Source organism: Lithobates pipiens, unplaced genomic scaffold (genome assembly GCF_037356315.1).
Source record: "Lithobates pipiens isolate NorthernLeopardFrog02 unplaced genomic scaffold, aLitPip1_a1.2 Scaffold_18, whole genome shotgun sequence".
Taxonomy (NCBI): Eukaryota; Metazoa; Chordata; class Amphibia; order Anura; family Ranidae; genus Lithobates; species Lithobates pipiens.
The window spans coordinates 147,359,820-147,387,718 of NW_027507758.1; the positions used below are offsets into that span (position 1 = coordinate 147,359,820).

The 27,899-nt window shown below is 41.8% G+C and overlaps 1 protein-coding gene across 6 annotated transcripts in view; it reads left to right on the forward strand.

Moving 5' to 3' along the window:
• The window catches only part of TIAM2 (TIAM Rac1 associated GEF 2), a 437,269-nt gene that overhangs the window by 200,001 nt on the left and 209,369 nt on the right, over positions 1 to 27,899 (forward strand). For 3 of the 6 annotated variants that reach the window (XM_077486237.1, XM_077486239.1, XM_077486238.1), the window contains 5 exons: positions 7,145 to 7,267; positions 8,877 to 10,064; positions 12,350 to 12,785; positions 17,694 to 17,866; positions 20,433 to 20,657. In XM_077486237.1, the coding sequence (XP_077342363.1) occupies positions 7,238 to 7,267; positions 8,877 to 10,064; positions 12,350 to 12,785; positions 17,694 to 17,866; positions 20,433 to 20,657 (2,052 nt within the window). In that variant the 5' untranslated portion in view covers positions 7,145 to 7,237. The remainder of the gene's footprint in view (positions 1 to 7,144; positions 7,268 to 8,876; positions 10,065 to 12,349; positions 12,786 to 17,693; positions 17,867 to 20,432; positions 20,658 to 27,899) is intronic. The other 3 variants (XM_077486240.1, XM_077486241.1, XM_077486242.1) reach the window with 1 other exon arrangement.

A 27,899-nucleotide genomic window follows, 5' to 3' on the forward strand; every position in this document is an offset into this window, starting at 1 on the left:
TTCAGATTTAGTTGCATTAACCCTAAAGTTGGAGACTTTTCCGTATTTTTTTATTTCTTCCATAATCGCCGGTATAGAGGTCCCCGGGCTAGAGACATAGAGCAAAAGATCATCTGCAAAAGCAGCAACCCGATACTCCCTCCCTTCGGCCCATATTCCGTGGATGTTTTGGTTCTTTCTAATAGCCGTCAGGAGAGGTTCTAGAGCCAGAACAAATAATATTGGGGAGAGCGGGCAACCCTGTCTTGTCCCGTTGCACAATTCAAGGGGGCAGGACAGGGCCCCGTTTATTCTTATTTTAGCTTTAGGCTTGGTATACAAAGCTTCAATCCACCCTCTCATCCTCACTCCTAATCCATATCGCTCCAGCACTTCGAATAAGAACCCCCAGCTAACCCTGTCAAATGCCTTTTCAGCATCTATAGACATGAGTATCGTGGGGGTCTTCTGTCTTATGGATTCCTGGCTTAGCATAATAGTCTTTAATGCGTTATCCCGCCCTTCTCTCCCTTGGATAAATCCAACCTGATCCTGCTGTACCCACTCTGGCACGTAAGGTCTTAATCGTTCAGAGATAATTTTTGCAAAAAGTTTAATATCTGAGTTTAGCAAGGAAATTGGTCTGTAGCTTTCCACTGCAAGTGGGTCCTTTGCCTCTTTCAAGATCAAGACCACATGTGCCAGTAATGTCTCTTCTCGAAATTTTTCATCTCTCCCCACTGCGTTGAAATACTCGCATAATTTTGGAACTAGCTGTTTTTGGAATTCCTTGTAGTATGAGATCGGGAAACCATCTGGCCCGGGGCATCCTCCCTTAGCTGTATTTTTGATAGCCCATTCAACTTCCAGCTTTGATATCGGGGCTTCTAATGCTTCCATTTCTATTTGTTTAGCCCTGGGGATCTCTATCCCTTTCAAATAGTCCTTTATTGCATCTCGGCCTCTGTTCTCTGAGCTATCCTGTTGGATATTGTATAGGGCCCTATAGTATGTAAAAAACGTATTTTCAATATCCTCCGGCATATTTTGTATGTCCCCTACCTCATTTCTTACCCTCGGGATAAAAGTTCTACTTTTCTTATCCTTCACTCTCCTGGCCAGCCATTTACCGGCTTTGTTTCCCCATTGATACCTCTCTGTTCCCAAAATATAATAAGCGGCCATCCTGTCCTGCTCTAAGTAGTCTTCTAGTTCTCTTTTTTTTATTACTAAGTCCTGAGTGTCATAGAGTCCCCTTGGTCTACTACCCATCTCCAGTCTCTGGATTTCTTCATACAGTAGGGTTTTCCTCCTTTCTCTCTCTCTCTTTTTCCCCGCTCCGATCCCTATAAAAACCCCTCTCATTACCACTTTGTGCGTTTCCCACAATATGGGGCTGGAGATACCAGGTGTATCATTTAATCTAAAAAATTGTTCCATCTCCCTCTCCACCCTACTTACAGAGTCCTTATCCTGTAACAGAGATTCATTCAATCTCCAAATTCCCCTCGGTCCATGATCCTCCCCTATCTCCAACTTAATCGTAACTGGCGCATGATCTGACACAGTTCTGATTTTTATTTCCGCCTTCTTTAGTGCTTTCAGGAATGGGTGTTCCAGGAAAATATAATCTATTCGAGAGAAGGAACCATGGACCGAGGAGAAGCATGTGTAGTCCCTATCCTTTGGGTGAAGTGCTCTCCAGGTATCCTGTAGCTGATATAGAGCCAAAGCCCTTAAAAACTTTTTCTGCTTATGTACCGATGTCCTGGGACCTCCCGTTGAGGTATCAATTTTTGGGTTTATACTCCAGTTAAAATCTCCAGCAAGGATTAATTTCCCCTCTTTGAAATCCTCTATTTTGTTCAATGTTTTCCTTAGAAAAACTTCCACATTCTCATTTGGGGCATAAATATTTACGATTGTGCATTTAAGGTTAAACAGCATTCCCTTTAAGCACAGGTATCGTCCCTCCGGGTCCACCAGTCGCTCCTCTAGATTAAACCTCATTGTTTTACTAAAACCTATTGCAACCCCTCTGGAGTATGAGGATGGGGAATCCCCATAAATCCATAACGGGAACTCATTCGAATTCATTCTGACCCCAGAGGTGCAAGTTATATGCGTCTCCTGGAGACATACTATATTTGCTTCCATGTGCTGCAACTCATCGTTTATTCTGTATCTTTTCCTTTTTGTGTTTAAGCCCCTTACATTATAAGTAATAACGTTAACTATCCCCATACCTCTCTTCTAGTGAGGGTTTCCCCTCTTTTGTTGGAGCATCTAGTGAACCCGTTGGAGACCATATCTGCTGCCCCTATAGGGGGACCGAGTGAGAGCCCATAAAAAAAACCCACATAGCCAAAACCTCCCTCCCACCCCCCACCCCCCCCCTGTCCTATAACAAAACGTCCCGTAGGACTGGGTAGGACTCCCCTTTTCTTGTTAAACCTATGGGGCTGGAAGGCCAATAACAGTGGTCTCCTCTCCCCCATAGTATCCCTGGGGTTCACCCCCATGTCCGTCCGAGACCCCCCAACCCTCTCCCTCTCCTCCCCCCCTCCTCCCCTTTTAGCCCCCCTTCCTAACTCGTCTCAGCTTCAAATAATTGGATTCTTTCGTCTCCAATCACTCGGTCTGTCCTGTCTCTTATTTCTTTGAGTCATACTCCCTGCTCCTTCTAGATCCTCTTCACTATCCCATTCTATCTGTGGGGTAGGGTGTATTCCTAACTGTTCGCAGAATTCTCGGAGATCCTCCGGGAAACGTAGAACCGCAGATCGTCCGTCTTTTTTCCCTATGAGACATGCCGGAAATCCCCATTGATATGGGATATCGGCTGCTCTCAGTAGTTCCGTTAGTGGTTTCAGTCTTCTCCTTCTTCCAAGCGTCTCTCCTGCTAAGTCGGAATAGATCTGCAGTTCCACGTCCCCGTAGGTCACCCCTGGCTGTGTTCTAATTTTTCTCATTACCTGCATTTTTTCTGCTACGTGATGAAATCTTGCTATGACATCTCGGGGGGTTTCTGATCTAATTCCAAAAGGTCGTGTCATCCTGTGTATTCTATCTAACTTTAATGGGGCTGTGACTTCTCTGTCTAATAGGGGGTTAAAGATCTGTTGAGCTATCTCTCCAAGGGTAGATGCGCTATTTGTCTCAGGGAGACCTTTTATTCGTAGGTTCTTTCTTCTGCTTCTATTCTCCTGATCTTCTAATTTATATCTAATTATTCTATTTCCCCTACGGAGAGCTGTTACCTGTTCTAGGATTCCGTCTATTCTATGTTCCTGGGCCTCTATTTTGTTTTCCACCTCCTCTACTCTCCCCAAGACCAGGCCTATATCCTCTCTTATAGTTGCGATGTCTGCCCTTAAAGAGATCTCCATTCTCATGAACATCTCTGAGAGCATCTCCCTAATCTGTGGGGACTGGGAGGTTTCTCCGTGTCTATCCAGACTCCTTTCTCCTGCCCTCAGATGTTCTGACCCCTCACTTCCTTGAACTTCATTCTGACTAATATCGCCACTTTGTGAGTTTGCACTATTTTTTTTTTCAGTTGGCTTAATACCCGGGGTTTTTGTCCCTCTGCTATCTTCTCCCTTCTGTCTACTTGGGCCCGAGCGGAGCAGTTTTTCCATCCTGGGGCTACCAGACTCTTCACCTGCCCTTATACTGGTGTTGGCGGCCATATATTTTTGAATTCCGACTGGGCTTGCGGCAGGGGTTGTTTGTTTATTTGTCTTGCCTGCTTTCCCTCTCATCCTAGCAGAGCTATCAAAGCTTCACTCCCTTCCCCCTATATCAAGATATCAATATAAATCTTTACAACCGCTTTATATAGCTCTCCTTCAAAAGACCCCCCTAACCCAAAAACATCAACCACTGTGTTATTACATTCGTTTGACTGGTGATCAATACCAATTAAGTCTCATCCACCAAAATGTCCACAAAAAAAAAAAAAAAAAAAAAAAAAGGAAAAACACAGGGAGGGGGGGGGGGGGGGGCTATTGCTCAATAACCGGTAAGCCCTCTATCCTGATGTCTCAGGCGTTTGTTCAGTTCCAAATGACCACCAAAAAAAAAAAATAAAAAAAAAGTTTTTTCTTTTCTTTCTTTCAAGGCCGCCGTTTGATGGAAAACAAGATTTTTTAACTGTTCCGCTACTTCCACTTCCACTTTTCTGTATTGGGCAACCGCTATTAATTAACAGGGACTATTGGATATGTCCATATCATGCATTCTCGAGACCATAAAATATGTTTCCCAGACAACCTCCAAAAAAGAACTCAGGGGGGTATGAATCCTCTTGTCAACAGCAGGGGCTATTAAAGCTGCATTTAAATTCCTCCAGCAGCTGTTGTTCCTAGCATATCGGCTTTCCTCCTGTAGATTTTATATTACTGGTTGTATACATAAGCAACTGTCCCTTTAAGCCAGGGGGGGAGGGGTTAACAGAGAAAACCCTCTTTGGGTATCGATACCTTTTCCTTTTCTCTCCCCAGGTAGCAATACAATTAAGAGCCAGTTCAAACAATCATTCCATGTGAAATTCTGTCAGAACAATTTTTTTTCCTTAGACAGAGAAAGAGAGGCAATGGGGTAGGCTCCAGTTTACCTAGGGGTATATCCCCTTATCTAGTATAGTGTCTATATCCTTGCCTCTCACCAGTCCAGCAGAAACTCCAACAGAAACTCTCCCGCATCCCCGTCCCACTGCTTGCCTTACCGCTCTGCCGCGTGTCTGTGGGAACTTGTGACAGCCTCTCCCTGTGCTCCGATATATTCTAGCAGGGATCCACTCCTCCCTTCAGGGTAAACCATCCAGGTCCCGTCCCGTCATATATCGGCGTCTTACGATGCTCCGCCGCTGTGCTCCTGGGCAGCCGTTCCAGTAGCGTGGGCTGCAGCTGAGTCTGTAGCTGGGTTTTGGCAGATCCGTCTCTCGTTCCCTGGGGCCGCCAAGACCGGAGGATCAACCCGAATCAGTGTAGCGTCTCGGGAGCATGAGCGTGCGGTTCAGGCTATGGGGCTGTGGAGAGGTGCGTGGCGGGGGAGGTAGAGCGAAGGCATCGGGAGGCTCGGACGGACGCTCGGATGGGCGCCTGTCTCCTACGTCATAGCTCCGCCCTCTGATTACTTCAAAGCTTGTAGCAGTTAAAGTGCAACACAAAAAGTACAGCATTTTTGTTTCTTGATGGTATTGTATTTGTGTGCAAGCGAGTAATGCCATTACTGTATAAACCTATAATTGTTTAATTATATTTTTAGTGACTTCAGGATTTAACCCCATTTTTAAGGACATTTTTGTACTTAATATGATTAGCAAATTGCATAAACTGTAGAAACCAAATTTTAAGATCTTTTGTAGGCAGATCAGCTTCATGTTGTTTTATATGGTTGTTATGAGTTTATGTGCTTTGCTCCTCATGATTGCTCTTTGCTCTGGCTTACTGAATATGCCTGTTTATGTATCTACTATCTTTTTTTTATGGAGAAGAAGGTTAAATTAAAAACCTCCAAGCTATTTAATTAGTTAATTAAGCTTGTTAAAATTATGAACCTGTGCTCATTTATGTCTGCAATATTTATAGGAAAACGTTCTAAGTCAGTGACTCCAAATGTATAGAAGCCAAAAGGTCAGCTTGCATTTTCTGAAGAAGCAACCCCCATATTTTTTATTGTGACAGCTTTACTTTCAAGCAAGCATGTACTTTGTCTATGCAGAGCAAAGCAACAGATTCACTTTAATGGGGACACAGAGATACATAGGCTTTATTCCACTATGAGTCACTGAATTTTTGGTCTATTTACTAGGTCAGTGCCTAAGAAAGCACTAAAGGTATTTGATCAACCTGGCAGGCATGTAAATGACATTTTCAGAGGTGATCCGAAGTGGCTGCCTAAGTATTTCTCTAAGCACAACATTTCTTTAAAGCAGCCATTCCTCAACCAAGTTTCCATGGAACCTAGGGTTCTGCCAGAGGCTGATATGGGTTTCTTGAGCTGCAGCCGAGTGACCACCCATCTGATGGTGCCTGCATAGTTCCAGGCCAACGCTACTTGGCAAAACCAGCCACATGACCCAGTTATCTTTTTAGCTGTCTGTAAGTTTGTTATTCTGACTACCACTGTAAGGATGCTATTTTTCCTAATTGACCACCAACGTAGGGAAAATTTTCCCTATTGACCTTCAATAAATTGTTTTTGATAATTGTTTAAGGTGTTCCTCTGGGGTAAAAAGGTCGAGAAAGGCTGCTTTAAAGGATGTTCCCTTTTGGTCTGCTAAATATGCCATCAAATGTGTTATGTTATATCTGTTTAATAATTAAAAAATGTGTTTGTGCTGAACCCTTAGCTGTTTCCAGTTCTCTGTGAGGACTACAGAGCACCTCACCATGTTATGAAGAAGAATGGAAAGGTGTACTGTAGTTCTGGCCTAGGGTGACAATGTTGCTTCTCCATAAATGCAGTACGATGAGTGAGCATTGTCATCCTAGTACAGGAAGTATGTTACTGGCAGGATCACCAATTGAAACAAAAGGAAAATCGAACACTAGTTCAGCTGCCACATCTAAGGACTGTATTATTGTTTTTGGGCTTAGCTGCACTTTAAGGGGTTGTGTAGACTGGCTTTGTTGATGTATGCTACGTTTTGCATTCAGGCACAGTGCTATTCACAGGTATGTGGATGAATGCAAAATGCAATGTGGTCATCTTGCTATGCCTGCTGTGTGAACAGATCTCAAATAGGATCTGCCATATCCAAAGAAAGCAGGTCAAACATGGCCTTGGAATGGTCATTCACACTACACTAGATGTGCATTTAAGCTTCAAAACACGTGTCAAATGCAGTAAAACAAAGTCCACCTACACAAAACCTTAAGACAGCTCTTAGGTGACAGATGTCTAATCTAGAATGGGCGATGAGACATTTGCCTGTCATCAAATGGCTTTCACTCTGCCAGGACCCGCAGCAATTTTCCTGATTTGGATGACAACGGATGCAGATGGTGCAGTAACTACTGCTCACAACCATTGGAAGTGCTTGTTACTGCACATGGACTGATTGTTGCAACCAGTGCTCGCATCGGTCTCATCACTTGCTTTTCTAGGGCCATGCATGGCCAGTCTAATTCTGCATGTGTTTTCTGTCCTCCTCCAGCTGTTCAGCCTGCAAGTCTGTTGGGAATTTACAACACCCAAGTAGAGAAGTTGGAGGATTAGAACTGGAAGTGTTTTTCGCAGGACCTTTACAATGGAGCATTGTGGTAACAAAGGAAAGGAGGTGATTCATGTTAACCCTCCAGATCCACCTCATCCTCCTCCATTTAAATGATTGAGTGGAATCATCATTTAATATTAAATTTCATCTTCAAAAAAGTACTTTCACAGTTTTAGATTTGGAAAAGTGAAATCCTGTGGTATCATTTATGTACACTGTATCTTCTGCAATACAAACCAAGCACGTTTTTGGCTAGCTTGAGCATTAATTGCAGAGATTGCGATGTGAAAAACTGCAGAGAACACTCAGGAGAAGATCTAAATATATCAAGAATTGGGAGATAGTTCATTACATAGGTTGAGAAAAGTTTGATCTCCATCCCATTTTAATCTCTCCCAGGTCCATAGGAAGGAAAAACAAATCTCCATGGGCGAGGAGGTAAAAATTATTTCCTGACTCTCCAAAGTCAGTTAGACCAATTCCTTGAATTAAAATATTTCTTTATTAACCTTTAAGAATGATAACTCTGGATACTGTTAGCTGCAAGAAAACCATTTGGTCATTTTTGAAATTCCATTCTTTTTTTCACTATTACCTCATAAGGTAACACATTCTACTATTTTATCACTTTTACTGTAAAGAACCCTTTTCTTAATGATGGACAAAATCTTTTGTCGATGGGATATGATGTCCCCTTGTCCTTTATACCATATTAACAAAGTTGACTTGCCAAATTTGAACATGTTAATTAAGTTGCCTTTAAGACACCTTCTTTTCCCAATCTGAATGTCAAATTTTTGGTCATATGGCGATCTGTTGTATGGCCAATCTAAGATTACACTGGAAGTCTAACATTTTTCACTTTGTATTTTATACATTTTTTGAAATTTGTTAAAAGTGCAATTAAAGAGTTTTCCCGTAGGAACAGTATTATAAATACATGGTACTTTGCTGCTATTTGGAGAAAAGATAGATACCAGACCTCATCAGAAAATATCATGCTATGTATGTTTAGTTTTACATTTGTATTACCACAGATAAAACTGTCTTGCTGTCTTCATCCAGTCTTATATGCATTAGGGAGCGTTCTTTTTAACAGGAACATCTTGTTGAGTTCTCAGTGCGTTAAAACATAAAGCAAACGTTCAAGCGCACGTTTTATGGTTATCTTAAATGGTTTAATCCAAAAATGTGCTCAACAGTCTTCACCCAGGAGAGTCGTGTCACTTTCTCATTTCATAATGTGCTTTTGTGATCATGGTTGATGTTTTCATATGAACTGGGTACATAGGGGTAGAGGGTGCCTAAGGCCAACTTCATCCAAAAGAGATAGTTAAACAAAGATGCGTGCCAAACTGTTCTCCAGCTTTGCATGTTATGCAAATTCATCTGGAGAATCCAATTCTATCATTTTGCTTTGCATTACCTTGGGAAACAGGGAATTATGGTGGGGATATCATATAATAGGTATAACAGATAACAGCAAACACTGAATACTTAAATAACAATTTTGATTGGGGTTGGCCTTTACAGGAACTAAGGCACAACTGTAGATGTATTTTTATTAAAAAGTTATCGTAAAAGTTATATTATGGTGAAAGTACATCTGTTTCCTGTGTTATCATAAGTATTATTACTAACATGGGTGTTGCAACAATTTCTTATTTTACAGAGAATGGGGAACTCCGAAAGTCAGTACAGTGTTCAAGGAACACAAAGCCAAGGCAGTAATTCTCTGTCAGATGTCAAGCAAAAGAGTTGTTCTTTGAAAATCCACAGCGGCCACAGTAAAGAGGAGAAACCTTGGACCTCTCCTAGGTGGGCACGGACCAACAGCAGCGCTAGTTACAAGTCTCGTTCCCTTGCAAGAAATTGCTTGTCTCAATGCAAAAGCAACCCTCCGTATTCATCAAAACATGGGGATGTAGTGCTTAAGACATCTAAAAGTTGCGGCCACCTTAAACAGAGATCTGGTTTGTGCGGGGACTATTGCCAGGCAAATAACAACACATATATGCCAGATAATGGGTATCATTATGTTGGCATTGACACCCCTGATGACTACAGAGGATGTAATGGGCATATTTTAAGCTGTTATGACATTCATGACAGCATGTCATTGGCACTGCAAGCTGAAGAAAGGAAAAGTCCAAAAGTTTTGATCAAAACACTTGGAAAGCTGGATGGTTGTCTAAGAGTTGAATTCCACAACAATTCAGGAAACGGTATGCCTTCAGATGACTCTGATGGACCAGTTCAGTTGCTCAGGTACTCCCCCGCAATGGAGACAAAGGATATGCTTAAGAATGATCCTTGTAGAAACTCTGGTATGGAATTTACAGCAAGCCGCGGTTTGTCAGCAAGTGACTCCGGTCTAAGATCAAGTAAAGGGAGTTCACTGAGTTCTGACTCTTCATGGTACGACTGTCCCTGGGGAAACAATAGGGACATTAATGACTTAGATGGCTCCTACTTGACCAGGACTTCATTGGACACTAGTGTACATGGTGCTCTTATTCCCAATGAGAGCGGTGTACTCTTCAACCAGACATCTTCACTCTCTTCACTTCGTGAATTATACAACTCGGATTTAGGTGGTGGTTTAGCTCAAGGTCGACTCTCAGATGAATACATAAGTTCTGGTCACACCTTAAGTAATAGGGTTTCTTTTGCTTCTGATATTGATGTTCCATCAAGAGTGGAACACAGAGCGCCAACTCAGTATTCCTCATATACTCTGCCCTGCAGAAAATCAAGGCCTTTAACTGAAGAAGCCTCTAAAAAAGAGACACTGAAAAATCGAATGAGGCGTATTAGTGACTGGACAGGCAGCTTGTCAAGGAAAAAAAGAAAGTTGCAGGTGGGTTCCATATTACCGTATGTTATTAATGTGGACCTGTAGTGGACCTAAAGGGGTTCATTTACTAAACATGTAGAGTACAAAATCAGGCGTCTTCTGCATAGAAACCAATACTCTTCTAACCTCAGCTTGTTCAATTAAGCTTTGGCAATAAAACCTGGAAGCTGTTTGGTTTCTATGCAGATGTGAGCCTGATTTTGCACTCTCTGGCTTTAATGAATAAACCCCAGAGTGTCACATACTTCTCTAATTCTGTAATATCAGCCTTTAGCAGGCAACTGAGTGTTGCAATCGAAAGGTTGATAGCACTGGATAAGATTAGTATGTGACACTTTAGCTTTAAAGTGTATGTCAATCCAAAACTAGTTTTCTAGTCTTGGATCGAGTGGAAAAGGACTAGAACTCCTGTTAGGTTTTTACTGCTCTCTGGAATTTTTTTGAAGAGATTTACGATCTATTCCTGACTTGCTGTCAGCTGTTAACCACTGCAGCTCTGGAAGGTTTTACCTCCTTCATGACCAGGCCATTTTTTTTACTATTTAGCACTGTGCTACTTTAACTGGTAGTTGCGCAGTTCTGGAACGCTGTACCCAAACAACATTTCTATGATTTTTTTTTCAAACAAATAGAGCTATCTTTTGGTGGCATTTGATTACCACTGGGTTTTTCATGTTTTTAATTATATAAACAAAAATTTTGAAAAAAACAAAACAATATTTTATGCTATCGGCTATAAAACATGTCCAATAAAAAAAAAAAATCCTTCATACATTTTGGCCAAAATGTATTCTGCTATATGTCTTTGGTAAAGAAAAATCCCCAAAAATGTATATTGATTGGTTTGTTTAAAAGTTATAGCATCCACAAACTATGGTATATATATATATATATATATATATATATATATATATATATATATATATATATATATATATATATGCCATTAATTGACACAGGGGCAAGGGGGAGGGGGCTGACTAACTATCACCAGTGACACTAATGCAGTGACCAGTGCTAGTACTATACACTGTCACCAATAACACTGGCTGGGAAAGGGTTAACATCTAGGGCGATCAAAAGCGTAATATGTTCAGCTTTTTACTGAAAATCTTTGTTTCTTATCCCTACTTTTGCTCTCTGTACAGAGCCCTGTGTTGATTGTCAACACACTGCTCTGGGCTGTGATTGGACACAGCTGATCAGCAGGTCCTGAGCACGAATCATTGGCTGGGTTCTGCTGACAGACTCGTGCTGTGTACAGTCACGCCAGGTGCATCCGCGCATCCTAAACCTGTTACCAGTACATCTTTTGCCTGCATGGGCCACCCGTCCACAGTACTTTGCAGGGAGCCTTAGGTGGTTAAACCAGACTGGAATATCTGCAACAGAGACAGACAGAAATAAACAGAAACATATTATTATTTATTGCTATGTTGCTGTTGGAGCGTTAAACCTCGTACACACGATCCGAATGTTGGCCAGCCGAGCGTCTGATTTTTATCTTAAGGGCGTGTGCCTGGATCTTGTCTTGCATACTAATGGTACAGAATTGTCAGGCAACAAACACAAACGTAGTGACAAGGAATTTCAGCTCTTGAGTGTCAACCTTTGGGCCCCTTCTGCTAATTTTGTGTTTGGTCGATTCCGAGCATCCCTGTTTGTACTTTCGACTTTTGTGTGACAGATTTGTGGACTGACTATCAGAAAATCTGACAACCAACCATTGTTTGCACAAAATTTACTAACATGTCATCTGGCATTTGTTGGCCGAAAGTTGGACAACAGTTGTCAAAAGGAGCATACTAACGGTCAGATTTTAAGACAACAGTCTGTCAACAGACAATCCCCTGCCAACAATTGGATCGTGTGTACAAGGCTTTACCCTCACTTCCTTCCAGGTAAAACATTGTCAGCAGGACAGAAAGTAAGGGTAAATCTATCTATTAATGCTGTCTGAAGCCATATATAGCATTAAAATTTGACGGTTTTTAACCCTTCCCCAGTCTAAAACCTGTTCTGGCTGGGCGTATACTTTAAGTTTAATGCTACATGCACATGAGCGTATTGAGGGGCCATGGGACATATTTTTGTCTCAATAGTCCATGTAGCCTGATAGGAAAATTAGGAAGGTGGATGAGAGAATTTTTTTTTAGGTTATACACATATCAATCCTTTAATATGTTAATTAAACTGTGTAATTGTGTTGCACATCTGTTAATAATTACAGCATTCATGAGTTGATGTGCTTGGTTAAAAGTGATCCTAATATGCGATTCTCTCTTCAGGAACCAAAATCTAAAGAGGCAAGTGAATGCTTTGACAGTGGCATTGAGGCCTTTACGGCTGAGACAAGCTCTCCTCCATACCTCTCCAGTACGATGTGGTCTGGTGGCTCAGGACAGGTTATAGCACAGAGGAGTAAGCCAACCAATGCAATCAGCAGCGACGTTCTTAGACAAAACATCTATGAAAATTTCATGAGGGAGCTAGAGTTAGATCGAACCAATGTTGAAGAAGCTGCTACCCTGTCAGGTACAGAAGACTCAAGCAGCGACTCTCTAAGCTCCTTGGAACAACTTGACCTGCTTTTTGAAAAGGAGCAAGGGGTTGTTCGCAAAGCAGGGTGGCTCTTCTTTAAGCCTCTGATCACCCTTCAGAAGGAGAAAAAACTGGAGCTGGTAAACCGGAGAAAATGGAAGCAATACTGGGTTACATTAAAAGGTAAGGTGTGCATATATATGCAATGACCAATCATTTTCCAAGGCTATTTTCAATGCCTTTAAAATTGTTTCTTTGGCTTGTGAATCATTTTTTTTCAAACATATATAATCAACCATTAAGCTATAATAGAAATAATGTAAAGAAAGAAATTTCATACTAACAAACATATACCGTGAGAGAAAAAAGTATTTGGTCCCCTGTTGATTTTGTACATTTGCCCACTGACAAAGAAATGATCAGCCTATAATTTTAATGGTAGGTTTATTTTAACAGGGAAAGACAGAATAACGACAAAAAAATCTAGAAAAATGCCTTTTTTGACCCCTTTGCAAAACATGACTTAGTACTTGGTGACAAAACCCTTGTTGGCAATCACAGAGGTCAGACATTTTCTGCATTTGGCCACCAGGTTGGCACACATCTTAGGATGGATTTTGTCCCACTCCTCTTTGCAGAGCCTCTCCAAGTTTGGTAACTTGAACCTTCAGCTCCCTCTACATATTTTCTATGGGATTAAGTTCTGGAGACTGGCTAGGCCACTCCAGGACCTTAATATGCTTCTTCTTGAGCCACTCCTTTGTTGCCTTGGCCGTGTGTGTGGGTCATTGTCATGCTTGAATACCCATCCACAACCCAATTTCAATGCCTTGGCTGAGGAAAGGAGATTTCTACTCCTAAGATTTGGGGGTATATTGTCCCTTTGATGCAGTGAAGTTGTCCTGTCCCCTTAGCAGAATGTTTCCACCTCAATGGTTAACGGTGGGGATGGTGTTCTTGGGGTCATAGGCAGCATTCCTCCTCCTTCAAACACAGCGAGTTGAGTTGATGCCAAAGAGCTTGATTTTGGTGTCATCGGACAACAACACTTTCACCCAGGTCTCTGAATCATTCATATGTTCATTAGCAAACTTCAGACAGGCTTTCTTAAGCAGGGGGACCTTTTGGGCGCTGCTGGATTTCAGTCCTTCATAGTGTATTGTGTTACCAATTGTTTTCTTGGTGACTATGGTCCCAGCTGCCTTGAAATCATTGACAAGATTCTCCCGTGTAGTTCTGGGCTGATTCCTCACCGTTCTCATGATCATTGAAACTCCACAAAGTGAGATCTTGCATGGAGCCCCAGACCGAGGGAGATTGACAGTTATTTTGTGGTTCTTTCATTTGAGAATAATCACACCAACTGTTGTCACCCTCTCACCAAGCTGCTTGGTGATGGTCTTGTAGCCCATTCCAGCCTTGTGTAGGTCTACAGTCTTGTCCCTGACATCCTTGGACAGCGCTTCGGTCTTGGCCATGGTGGAGAGATTGGAATCTGATTGATTGATTGCTCCTGTGGACAGGTTTCTTTTATACAGGTAACAAGCTGAGACCAGGAGCACTCCTTTTAAGAGAGTGCTCCTAATCTCAGCTTGTTACCTGTATAGAAAACACCTGGGAGCCAGAAATCTTGTTGATTGATAGAGGATCAAATACTTATTAAACCTACCTTTAAAATTATAGACTGGTCATTTCTTTGTCAGTGGGCAAACGCAGAAAATCAGATCAAATACTTTTTTCCCTCACTGTATGTCTGTTATGTGTAGTAGAGATACAAATCATTTCAAATGTCTGAGCTTCCTCAGAAGTACTACTATTTCTCAAAATTTCCACTTACTCACATTAGGCGAGTGGAAAAAAGCTGGGGGCGAGTGTAAATCTGCATCGGAGGGGGTGGGTTGCCTGGACCGCCAGCAACCAATCACCAGCTTGTTAATTGGGAAAGTTAACCATGGCAGCTTACACTCCCCTGTCCAGTGTTGTACTCTGCTGTAAGTCTCTCTGCGCCCTAAATCAGTGAAAGTGTCATTCATTGGTTTAATTTTTTTAATGTTATATTTAATATAGCATTAAATATTTACTTAACAAGGCAGGAATAATGTATACAGTGTATATAGTAGCCAATCATCCTTATTTTATTTATCACAGTCAGATCAATTAAATATGCTTCGTGTTAATATGGTTAAAGTTGTTGTTTTAAATATTTATTTTTGTAACATAATTCTACATAAAACATTAATCAGTGTCATTTAATGAGATAATTTAAGAAGGCGTGTTTAGGGGTGGCATTAGGGTCAGGGCAGGTTAAAGGTTGTGCGGGGCAGGGTAAGGGTTGGGTGGGGCAACTGGTGACGAGTAACTCTTCGAGCCTGGCTAGTAGCTAAAGACTTGAAATTTTGGGCCCTGTATATATGTATATGTATATAAATTATAAATACCTTTTTTTCTTTTTTTTTTATAAGTGATAAATGACTTTCTGTTCTCAGCTGTATAAGGGGTTTAGAGATCTTGGAGAGGAGAAACGGCAGCATACTGTCTTTCCCAGTAAATGGCTGAGGTGGGGGGGGGGGGGTGTCAGGACATGTCCGATCATTGGACATGATAAAAGTGTAAAGTGACCATACTGTGCCCTCATGCCTGGCGTGGTCGGTTTGAAATAGAAGAGCAGGGGGACTGGCAGAAACATCAGGTATTTCACACTAAGGAAGCAATACTAAGAAAACAGGATACTTTTTCATACAAGTGCATGCAGACACCAGTGGCGACCCGTCCATTAGGGGCGTCCGAGCGCCGCCACCTTTATCCACGGCCGTCACTACCATGCTCTATTTATGGCCGCTATTTTAACAGAACACCCCCACCCACTATGCATGCATCTGGCCCCTTTCAGGATGCCGAGCACATGAATTATAGTGGCGGGTGTGGTCTCCCTTACAACGAATGGCGGCAGGAGCATCCAAGAGCTGATTGGAAAATCGGCTGGGGTGCCCACATGGAGGGTTCCCTTGACAGGTAGGTGTCAAAATATTAAAAGTCAGCAGCTATAATACTTGTAGTAACTGACTTTAATTTTTTTGGTGGGGGGATGAAACTCCTCTTTAAAGTGTTACTAAACCCAGGACCCTGCTTTCACTATATCTGGTCTTCCACCAGTACACAGAACATGGAAATGCAATTATTTAAGTAAGTAAAAACTGCTAAATACCTTTTGTTATCAGCAGTATATAGCAGTCTCGTAACTTCTATCAGCTATAAGCTTGTAGGAGGAGTTTTCATTTTATTATGGTTGTTCTATGAGGCTGCAGGACCCCTGACCCTCTGTCTAGACAGTGCTGATTGGCCCTGTGCTGATCACATGCATCCTCCCAAAAAAAAAAGAACAACTCTCTAGCAAAACACATCAAACTGAGCATGTGCAGAGTGCCCCCAAGGCTCTGTGCTATCAGCAAATGGATTGCGGACTGTGGAAGAAGGGATGCATCAGAGAAGACAGGATCAGACAACCTTTTTACACTATGTGTAGGATTAACCCCTTAGGTTCCACAGTAAAAATAACAACCATGCTTTACTGCATATAAAGACTGTTGTGGGTTTAGTAACACTTTAAAGCAAATATTAACTTTTGTTTTTATATATGTTAAATGCAGTGATAGCATGGCTTGAGTAAACTAATAGAATGCACAGTGGTACTTATTTGATGCTTGTCCCAAAAGTAACTGCACAGTATCTTAAACATGAATGATTGGAGCAGACAGCCTTGGGATGTTTGTACTTGTAATTATTTTAGAATGGAAACATGTCAGGAGAGAAATGCTGTATCTGCCAAGTTTTGGCTTAAGTTCTACTTTAGATTTTGAGTGTATTAACGTGGTAGTAAACCGCATCCAAAAAAAATAAAATTGGGCCCCCCGGTCAGTTAAAGTCATAATATGCTATTGTGCACATTATGACAGACTTACCTGAAAATGAACCCCTTCAGCAGTGCGCTGTCAGCTCTACAGCTGTTTCCATCTTCACCGGTCTTCTTTCAGGGTTCGTGGGTTTCAATTTGTGGGCAGCACAGTGGTGTAGTGGGTAGCACTTTCGCCTAGCAGTAAAAAAGGTTGCTGGTTCAAATCCCAACCGCGACACTACCTGCCTGGAGTTTGCATGTTCTCCCTGTGCTTACATGGGTTTCCCCTGGGTACACCGGTTTCCTCCCACACTCCAACGACATGCTGGTAGGTTAATTGCCTTCTGTCAAAAATTGGCCCTAGTATATGAATGTGAGTTTGGGACCTTGGATTGTGGGCTCCTTGAGGGTAGGGACTGATGTGAGTGTGGGATGTATGTGCATAAAATTTACAGCACTATATGGGTACCTTAAATAAAGTAATGATATCTTAATGAGACACAATGTACAGGGATAGGGACAATTGTCTTTATTCAACCTTACTAACTATGCATCTATGTTATCTGATGGGCCAGGTCGGGAATTACATCACTTGCGCACATGAGTGGGGGAGACGCTGTTTAATGCACAGAGCTGAAGGAAAGGCACGGGTATGCTGTTCCTTCAGAGTGCATGCACCGGTGATGTCACCGGCTGCATATAAAGTAAATATCTCCCAAGCGGTGCACGTTTAGAAGATATTTACAGTACTTATAGTTAATCCTTATTATAGGCTTACTTATAGGTAAAAATCATACATGGGAGTTTACTCCCACTTTAATACATTTGACAAGTAGACGAAAGTTATTCACTGTACTGACTCACAGGATATACAGGCAAGGGTTACATATGAGTCTTAAAACTTAAAAGGGTTGTAAAGTCAGAAGGTTTTTTATCTTAATGCATTCTATTCTATGACGATTATATTAAAGTATGCTACACACTACTGGATGGTAATATGTCAGCCAGCACCCCAGTGGGAATATATATACGTTTCCTTCGTTGCTTAGAGCGGCACTTCAAGCATTAGCAGGTCACATATTCACATTTTCTGATGACAAGTTCACTTAAACCTCCACATCTTACTGAAGAATATTATTATTGTATTTCTTTTTTAATGTAAGGAAACATGTTAATTCCTTTGCTCTGTATGTGTGAAGGTTGCACTCTGATGTTCTATGAGACCTATGAAGGGAACTCTATGGAGCAGAATACATCTCCCAGATATGCCCTGTTTGCAGAAGACAGCATAGTTCAATCAGTTCCGGAGCATCCAAAAAAGGAGAACGTTTTTTGTCTCAGCAACTCTTTTGGAGATGTGTATCTCTTTCAGGTCAGTCAAGCAATATTTTTTTATTAACATTCATTTTCTATTACCTGATACCTTGTAAATTGTAGACAGGATCGCCAAGGAAGCTGCCAGTATTTCCCTCTGAAATCACGCCCGCTGTAGCCAAATGCAGTGAGATGATACTGTATTGTTGGTCCAGACTTTGCTGAACCTCAAACGCTAGTGACGGCAGTGACATCTCATTGCTTTAGCTACAGAGGGAAGGATTCCATAGAACAGAAAAGGCAGCTGCTGGTGGTTTCGAAAAATTGCCATTGGCAGGATTGCTAGTGGCTGTCTGACATCAGCCTATCACAGAAATGTCTTGTGTAAGGCCCCTTGCACACAATTGGCTTTGCTCGGATCCGCCTATCCGTTTTTCAGGTGGATCCGAGTGGACCACCCATTGACTTCTATGGACAAGCGAATGTCTGCTGACACCCGCCTGCCAATCCGATCTGGCAACATCAAAACAGACAGATGGCCTGTCCATTTTTATCCGATCTCCCCATAGAGAACAGCGAGGCTCTGACAGGTCTGTCCCTGCACAGTGAGCAGAGATGGACCTGTCATCTCCCTGCTTAGGAGGGATCAACAGAGCCATCTGCCGCTGAGCTAACGGAGTCCATCCAGCGGATCTGCCCCGTGTGAAAGGGGCCTAATACATTGCACCATATTTATCCTGCCAGGTTACCATTCTTAACATGTTTTAAATGTTTCCGACGGAACCAATTCCTATCGGGAAAACCACTCATCTGTATGCTGTTCCGACAGACCAAAAACGACGCACGCTCTGGAGCAAGTACGTGACGGAAGCTATTGGCTACTTGCTATTGGTCTTCCTTTTTCTAGTCCTGACATATGTTCTTAACGATCAGACTTTGGTGTGTTCGCGTGTAGGCAAGAACTCCGTTGGGACTTCCTTGGAAAAACCTTCGGAGTTTATTCCGATGGGAAAACTGGTCATGTGTACAGGGCATTACTTTAGACTGAATTTTTGTGAAAGTTGTCATAGGGTACAAATGATTAACCTGGGAGGATTAGATAGTACTTTATGGGTCTAATTTATGAAAGTGTGCTATAGGAAACAATGCTTGTAGCATCCAATCATCTTTTAATCTCCAAGGTTTGAGATGAAACAAGGATTGGAGGGGCAACAACACATTTTTCTTTTAGCACACTCTTCATACATCAGCCCCATTGTTACTTGAAGTTTATTTCAATTTTTGTCACGTATTTGGGATAACACCTATTTTATATTTGTTACAAGTTCCCATTCACATAGAATAAAAAAATGCTGCTTATATTTTACTTGAAAACTGAACCTTTCCTATGCAGATGGCACTGGGGTGCTAATGTTTACCATAATTAACCCTGTTTGTACTGTGCGGGCAGATCTCATTATCAGTTGTAAACTAGGTTTGTTTGCATCTAGATCCTTAACCATTTGACCCCCGGAAGATTTACCCTCTGCATGACTTGGCCATTTTTTGCGATACAGCACTGCGTTATTTTAACTGACAATTGCGTGGTCATGCAACACTGTACCCAAATAAAATTGATGTCCCTTTTCACACAAATAGAGCTTTCTTTTGGTGGTATTTCTATTTTTTGCACTAGTGAATAACTTCAGATGATACACAGAGATGAAACCAATCCTCCTACGTACTTGTTTATCTGTAGTCTTCTCTTCCCTACATCCATTCAAAAGTGCTGATTTGTGATAAAATCCTTCTGCATCTGTGAGGAGCAGAGAGGAGGGGGTGGAGAGCTGCAGTTAGTGTGAGAGCTGATTGGAGGGAAGAGACACACCCCCTCCACCCACTGCAGAGGAACGAAGGAAGGGAGTTGTGTTCTGAATAGACAAGATATGTGCTGAGCTCTCCTCCCCCATCACAAATTTATGTCAAGTGTCTGGAAATCTTCTCAGAAGTGACACATGCTGACAAGAGAGTAAGGAAGCACCAAAGAGAAACAACACTTTAGAGCTTTGGAGACAGGCAAGTAAACACTACAGCTATATGTGCTTTGCTCAGATTTCATGACTGAGGTTTACAACCACTTTAACCTAACAGAGTGTAAAGCTGGCCACACACGATTAATTCTTTTTTTGAGTTCCAGTGTTTTTTTAAAAAAAAAACTCTTGTATGTTGATCAGTGTTGCCAGCTGTAGCCAGCAGCACTGATTATTTGGCAAAAACCCGACAAGCTGGTTGCACAGAAGTCGACCTATAGGTCGACTTGTGTACAACCAGCCTGCCCATACATAAATTGAAATTTAGCTGAGCTGGTCCCTACTGGACTGGCCAAATGTCGAGCCATGTGTAGCCTTCAGTGTGTCCCTCTTTGTCATTGGGGACAGATTGAGTTTCCCCTAATTTTAAATTGTTCAGAGTAGCTTGTAGTCTGTCTGTGGCCTGCTCTGAACAAACACACAGAAACATAGGAAATATTATTATTTTGTAATTATTTTTAATTATGCTGTGTGAATGAGAACATATAAACATTTAACTGCAAAACTGGAAATACCATTTAAATGTAGAAAATGTATAATACTTTTGTTTTGCAGGCTACTAGCCAAACTGATTTAGAGAACTGGGTTACTGCAATTCACTCTGCCTGTGCATCACTCTTTGCCAAGAAGCATGGGAAAGAAGATACTGTCCGACTTCTTAAAAGTCAGACCAAAAGTCTTATGCAAAAGGTTGATATGGACAGCAAAATGAAGAAGATGGCAGAGCTGCAGCTCTCTATTGTGAGTGACCCAAAAAACAGAAAAGCCATAGAAAACCAGGTATGGATTTTTGGCCTTTTATTTTCTTTTCTTTGCAGTCAACAGTTGTTAGGTTAATCATTATTTTTAGATGGGTTAGTCGGTCTGACCAACATTAACTTACTCATATTTGCTAAAAAAAAAATGTTGTTTGCGATCGTGGACTGATGACCTGACCTTTTATACAGTGTTGTGCCATTTGCCGCAATTTATTTTTGGTGTCTCATATGAACAGCATGTTGAACTGTAGGTTTTATGAATTTCATGTGTTGGGTGATTTTCAAAGTTTTGTAGGATCATCTGAAAATTTCATTCACTTTACCATGGTTTTGTAGAGAAACACGTTCATATATTTGCCTAATGGTAAAAGGTTGTAACTAGAAATAGTCTTCTGTTAGTCCAGCTTGTGCAATTCTGTAGAAGACTGAAAATACAGCGTGTTTGAATTATGACCTTTTCGCCTATGGCTGCTCCGCAAGTATTGAAATAACAACATAGACTGCATTTTTTGGAAGGATTTAATATTTTTTCTTTCAAATAAGTGGTGAGAGTTGGTAATCTCTGTATACTGACCCTGTCAGGTTTATGTCTACCTTTCCTCCCCTACTTCAGCATGTTTGCGCGCGCGCGTGTGTGTGTGTGTGTGTGTGTGTGTGTGCGTGTATATATATATATATATATATATATATATATATATATAGGTAGATATAGCTATATATATATATATATATATATATATATATATATATATATATTTTTTTTTTTTTTTTTTTTTTTTTTTTTATACAGTATCTCACAAAAGTGAGTACATCCCTCACATTTTTGTAAATATTTTATTATATCTTTTCATGTGACAACATTGAAGAAATGACACTTTGCTACAATGTAAAGTAGTGAGTGTACAGCTTGTATAACAGTGTAAATTTGCTGTCCCCTCAAAATAACTCAGCATTAATGTCTAAACCGCTGGCAGCACAAGTGGGTATACCCCTAAGTGAAAATGTCCTAATTGGGCCCAGTTAGCCATTTTCTCTCCCCGGTGTCATGTGACTCGTTAGTGTTACAAGGTCTCATGTGTGAATGGGGAGCAGGTGTGTTAAATTTGTTGTTATCGCTTTCACTCTCTCACACTGGTCACTGGAAGTTCAACATGGCACCTCATGGCAAAGATCTCTCTGATGATCTGAAAAAAATTATTGTTGCTCTACATAAAGATGGCCTAGGCTATAAGAAGATTTCCAAGACCCTGAAACTGTGCTGCAGTATGGAGGCCAAGACCATATAGCAGTTTAACAGGACAGGTTCTACTCAGAACAGGCCTTGCCATGGTTGACTAAAGAAGTTGAATGCACATGCTCAGCGTAATTTCCAGAGGTTGTCTTTGGGAAATAGATGTATGAGTGCTGCCAGCATTGCTGCAGAGAATGAAGGGGTGGGGGGTTAGCCTGTCAGTGCTCAGACCATACGCAGCACGCTGCATCAAATTGGTCTACGTGGCTGTCATCCCAGAAGGAAGCCTCTTCTAAATCTGATGCACAAGAAAGCCCACAAACAGTTTTAGTCTGCTGAAGACAAGCAGACTAAGGACATGGATTAGTGAAACCATGTCCTGTGGTCTGATGAGACCAAGATAAACTTATTTGGTTCAGATGGTGTGAAGTGTGTGTGGTGGCTACCAGGTGAGGAGTACAAACACAAGTGCGTCTTGCCTACAGTCAAGCATAGTGGTGGGAGTGTCATGGTCTTAGGCTGCATGAGTGCTGCCGGCACTGAGAAGCTACAGTTCATTAAGGGAACCATGAATGCCAACATGTACGGTGACATACTGAAGCAGAGCATGATCCCCTCCCTTCAGAGACTGGGCAGAGGGCAGTATTCCCACATAATAACGACCCCAAACACACCTCCAAGACGACCACTTCCTTTCTAAAGAAGCTGAGGGTAAAGGTGATGGACTGGCTATGTATGTCTCTAGACCTAAACCCTATTGAGTATCTGTGGGGCATCCTCAAATGGAAGATGGAGGAGCGTAAGGTCTCTAACATCCACCAGCTGCATGATGTCGTCATGGAGGAGTGAAAGAGGACTCCAGTGGCAACCTGTGAAGCTCTGGTGAACTTCATGCTCAAGAGGGTTAAGGCAGTGCTGGAAAATAATTGTGGCAACACAAAATATTGACACTTTGGGCCCAATTTGGACATTTTCACTTAGGGGTGTACTCACTTTAGGGGACAGCAAATTTGCACTGTTGTACAAGCTGTACACTCACTACTTTACATTGTAGCAAAGTGTAATTTCAACAGTGTTATAAAAAAAAAATATATATACAGTATATACTCAAGTATAAGCAGAGATTTTCAGCCCCTTTTTTTAGGCTGAAAGTGCCCCCCTCGGCTTATACTCAAGTCACCGCCGTCTGTCTACCCGATCAGCGTGTCATGCAGACAGACGGCGGCCATTCCACTATTCAAAAGCCGCGCCTCCCTGTCTGTGATATGCGGAACACTCAATTTCCCAGCAGTCAGTGGTCCGCCTATCACGGACATCCGCTCATCCTCATACTACGGACGAGGATGAGAGGATGTCCGTGATAGGCGGAACACAGACTGCTGGGAAATTGAGTGTTCCGCCTATCACAGACGGAGGCGCGGCTTTTGAACAGTGGAATGGCCGCCGTCTGTCACAGACGAGAAGAGGTGCGGCGATCCTGGCATGGCCGCCGTATGTGCAGAAGGACACAGGCTCAGGACACAGGTAGGCTGGACACACAGGGCGGCTGGACACACAGGGCAGCTGGACACACAGGGATGGACGGACACACAGGGATGGACAGGCATGTCTCACCCTCGGCTTATACATGAGTCAATAAGTTTTCCCATTTTTTTTGTGGTAAATTGGGGGCCTCGGCTTATATTCGGATCGACCTATACTCGAGTATATACGGTATATATATATATATATATATATATATATATATATATATATATATATATATATAGATAGATAGATTTTTTTTTATTATTGATATTATTTCAGTAATTCAATTCAAAAAGTGAAACTCATATATTTTAGAAATTCATTACACACAGGGTGATGTATTTCAAGCATGTTTTTCTTTTCATTTTAATGATTGTGGCTTATAGCTAGTAAAGCCCCAAAATCCCATAAAATTATAATATTGCGAAAAACATCTATATTGTAGCCTCATGGTGTCACACTCTAATCAGCTAATTAACGCAAAACACCTGTAAAGGTTTCCTGAGCCTTTAAATTGTCTCTCAGTCTGGTTCAGTGGGTTACACAATCATGGGATAGACTTGACAGTTGTCCAGAAGACAGTCATTGACACCCTCCACAAGGGGAGTAAGTCACAAAAGGTCATTGCTAAAGATGCTGGCTGTTCACAGAGTGCTGTATCCAAGCATATTAACGGAAGTTTGAGTGGAAGGAAAAAGTGTGGTAGAAAAAGGTGCACAAGCAATAGGGATAACGCAGCCTTGAAAGGATTGTGAAGCAAAGGCCATTCAAGAATTTGGATAATAACTTTTGGATGACATTCTAAAATATACACATACACAAACACAGGTGTTTGCATACAGTCATGAATGCAATTAAATTAATCTATCTATGGCTGCCACTGCCACCCCCTACTCAGGCGCCCGGCCCCTTTTTGGGCACCTGGCGACTAAATTACAGTGTTTTTTGAAGCACCTGATTAGATCCATAGGCTCTAATAGGCATCAAAAAAGGTGACCTGCGAACGCCCAGCATGGCGCTCGCAGGTCACTCAGCTGTGTTAGAAAACCGAATGAATATTTTCTTTTCTAACACTAAACTTCCTCTCCGCCAATCAGGTGCTCGGATCTGTTACCTGTCACCTGATTGGATGATGCGGCGTCCAATCATAGCAGAGGATGGGAAGAGAGGATGGGAGAAGACATAGAGGAGCATTAAGGAGCTGTCCCACTGAGACAGGGTAAGTGCGGCCAGGGGGCACACTGGCAGCATTTGATATGGCAAAGTGGGAGCATTTGATGGGGCACAGCGGGAGCATTTGATATGGCACAGTGGCTTTGTTTAATAGGCACAGTGGCAGCAATTGATGGGCACAGTGGCTGTGTTTAATGGCACAGGGGCTATGTTTGATGGCACAGTGGCTGTGTTTGATGGTACAGTGACAGCAATTGATGGGCACAGTGGCTGCGTTTGATGGTACAGTGACGACAATTGATGGCACAGTGGCTGCATTTGATGGCACAGTGGCGGCAATTGATGGGCACAGTGGCTGCGTTTGATGGTACAGTGGTGGCAATTGATGGCACAGTGGCTGCGTTTGATTGTACAGTGGTGGCAATTGATGGGCACAGTGGCTGCGTTTGATGGCACAGTGGCGGCAATTGATGGGCACAGTGGCTGCGTTTGATGGTACAGTGACGACAATTGATGGCACAATAGCTGCGTTTGATGGCAGAGTGGCGGCAATTGATGGGCACAGTGGCTGCGTTTAATGGTACAGTGACGACAATTGATGGCACAATAGCTGCGTTTGATGGCAGAGTGGCGGCAATTGATGGGCACAGTGGCTGCGTTTGATGGTACATTGGTGGCAATTGATGGCCCAGTGGCTATTTGATGGCACAATGGCTGCGATTGATGGTATGGTGAGGCTGCAATTGATGTTTTTTTTTAAAATAATTTTTCACTTTGTTTGCGCCCCCCCCCAAAAAGATTTTTAGAAGAACCAGCCGCCACTGCATGCTGCCCTCTACTATGAATTATTGCAATCAACAGGATGAGTGACAGCACTGTCTGACAATATATTTTTGAAAAACAAACAAACAAAACAAATACATTAAAAAAATGATTTAAGTTAGCACATCCATGAAGGCCTAAGGAACACCTAGTATTGACAATGACACAAATCTTCGTTACGCTGCAGTAATAATGTTTTATATTGATTTTCAGTTAGCAGTTTCCAGTAGCATTCCATTTATGTGTAATGTTCATACTGAGAGCAGAGGCTGCCAGGGTAGTGTTATTCCATTTAATTAAATGATTAGATGTCCAATGTCTTTGCAACAAAGCGAATTGGCTGCAGCAGCAGAAAAATTTGGCTGAATTATGGTGAAAAGCTGTAAGATTTAAGTACATAATAAATTAATAAACTAATTATTTTTTTATTGGTCATGCTAAGTTATGCTCATTTGGAATGTGTTCCGCTTGTCAAATAACGGCTTCAGTGTTTATTGGCAGCTGCTTACGTTCCTATGTGAAACAAATCTGATTTGTGAAGAATGGAAATAAGTGATATCATAAGATGGCCAATTGTTAGTGAGAGTGGATTTTCATGAACTTGCGTTTATTTTTCAACACCCAATCTATCACATAGATAATAGGTAGGGCTCACTTTTTGGAACACGAAAATGAGTTCACAATTTTACATGACCTGTAATTAGATTTTTATTGTATGAAATCATATTTGGCTATAGCAAAACTCCTGTTCATTTATATAAAGTAGTGGAAATTTTAAAGCTCTTAAGAAGTAGGAGTTTGAGGGAGAACAGGTTTTTAAATTTCAAACTCTATGAAATTTTAAGGTAAAAAAACAAAGCATGCACACATGCAAAACTGGTGGTGGAATTCAATAAGGCATTTGTGACACATTTCTGCAGGTGTGTATGTAGTCAGCAATCTTGCTCCAGAATTATGAAAATGCTGCAACATTTTAATTGTAAATTCCGATGTGTTCGGAAAATTCAAGTAGTTCTTATTTGTGACACTGTTACTGTATGGCATCATTATGGCAACTTATTTTAGAAATACTGCCATATCGATCGATGGTAAGGAAAGTGGCGGTAAATGTTTCAGGCCATGTTTCAGTAAATTGTTGATTGTGTCCGATGTGTAACTATTGTGTTGCATCTCAGACAATTCTGCGAAAACATTTATCTTTAATTAAACCACTTAAGGACCGAGCCTCCTTTTGAGATTTTTTGTTTACAAGTTAAAAACTGTTTTTTTTGCTAGAAAATTACTTAGAACCCCCAAACATAATAATTTTTTTTCTAACACCCTAGAGAATAAAACGGCAGTCGTTGCAATACTTTCTGTCACACCGTATTTGCACATCGGTCTTACAAGCGCACCTTTTTTTGGAAAAATACACTTTTTTGAATATGAAAAAATAAGACAATAGTAAAGTTAGCCCAGTTTTTTTTTTTATATTGCGAAAGATAATGTTCTGCCGAGTAAATTGATACCCAACATGTGACGCTTCAAAATTGTGCCCGCTCGTGGAATGGCGACACACTTTTACCCTTAAAAATCTCCATAGGCGACGTTTAAAAAAACTCTACAGGTTGCATGTTTTTAGTTACACAGGAGGTCTAGGGTTAGAATTATTGCTATTGCTCTACCTCACATGTGTAGTTTGAACACCGTTTTCATATGCGGGCGCTACTCATGTATGCGTTTGCTTCTGCAGGCGAGCTCACCGGGAGGGGCGCATTTAAAAAAAAAAATTATTTTACCTTTTATTTTTTATTTTTACACTGTTTTTAAAAAAAAAATTTTTTTTTTCACTTTTATTCCTATTACAAGGAATGTAAACATTCCTTGTAATATAAAAAAAGCATGACAGATCCTCTTAACCACTTCCCGACCGCCGCACGACGATGTACGTCGACAGAATGGCACGGGCAGGCATATGGGCGTACATGTACGTCCCTGCCTTCCCGCGGGTCGGGGGCCCGATCGGGCCCCCGCCCGGTGCCCGCGGCGGTCGGTATTCGTTCGGGAGCGATCCCGGACGAGGGGACGGCCATTCATTCATGGCCACCCCCTCGCGATCGCTCCCGACGAATAGAAAGTCTTCGTGACATCACTTCCTCTCCTGTAATGTAAACACAGGAGAGGAAGTGATGTAATCTCTCCTCCGTGTCGGTATTTTTCGTTCCGACACCGAGGAGAGAGGATCGGTGAGTTGCACCAACACGACACTACACAGTAGAACATGCCAGACACACTCACACCCCCCCGATCACCCCCCCAATTACCCCTGCCCCCCCCCAGTCACAGTGACACCAATGTCATTTTTTTTTTTTGCATTGGTGTCATTTGTGACTGTAATAACTGTTAGGGCAGTTAGGGTTAGCCCCCTTTAGTTCTAATGTACCCCCCTAACCCCCCCAATAAAGGTTTAACCCCGTGATCACCCCCCGTCGCCAGTGTCACTAAGGCTGGGTTCACATTGCAGCGGTTTAT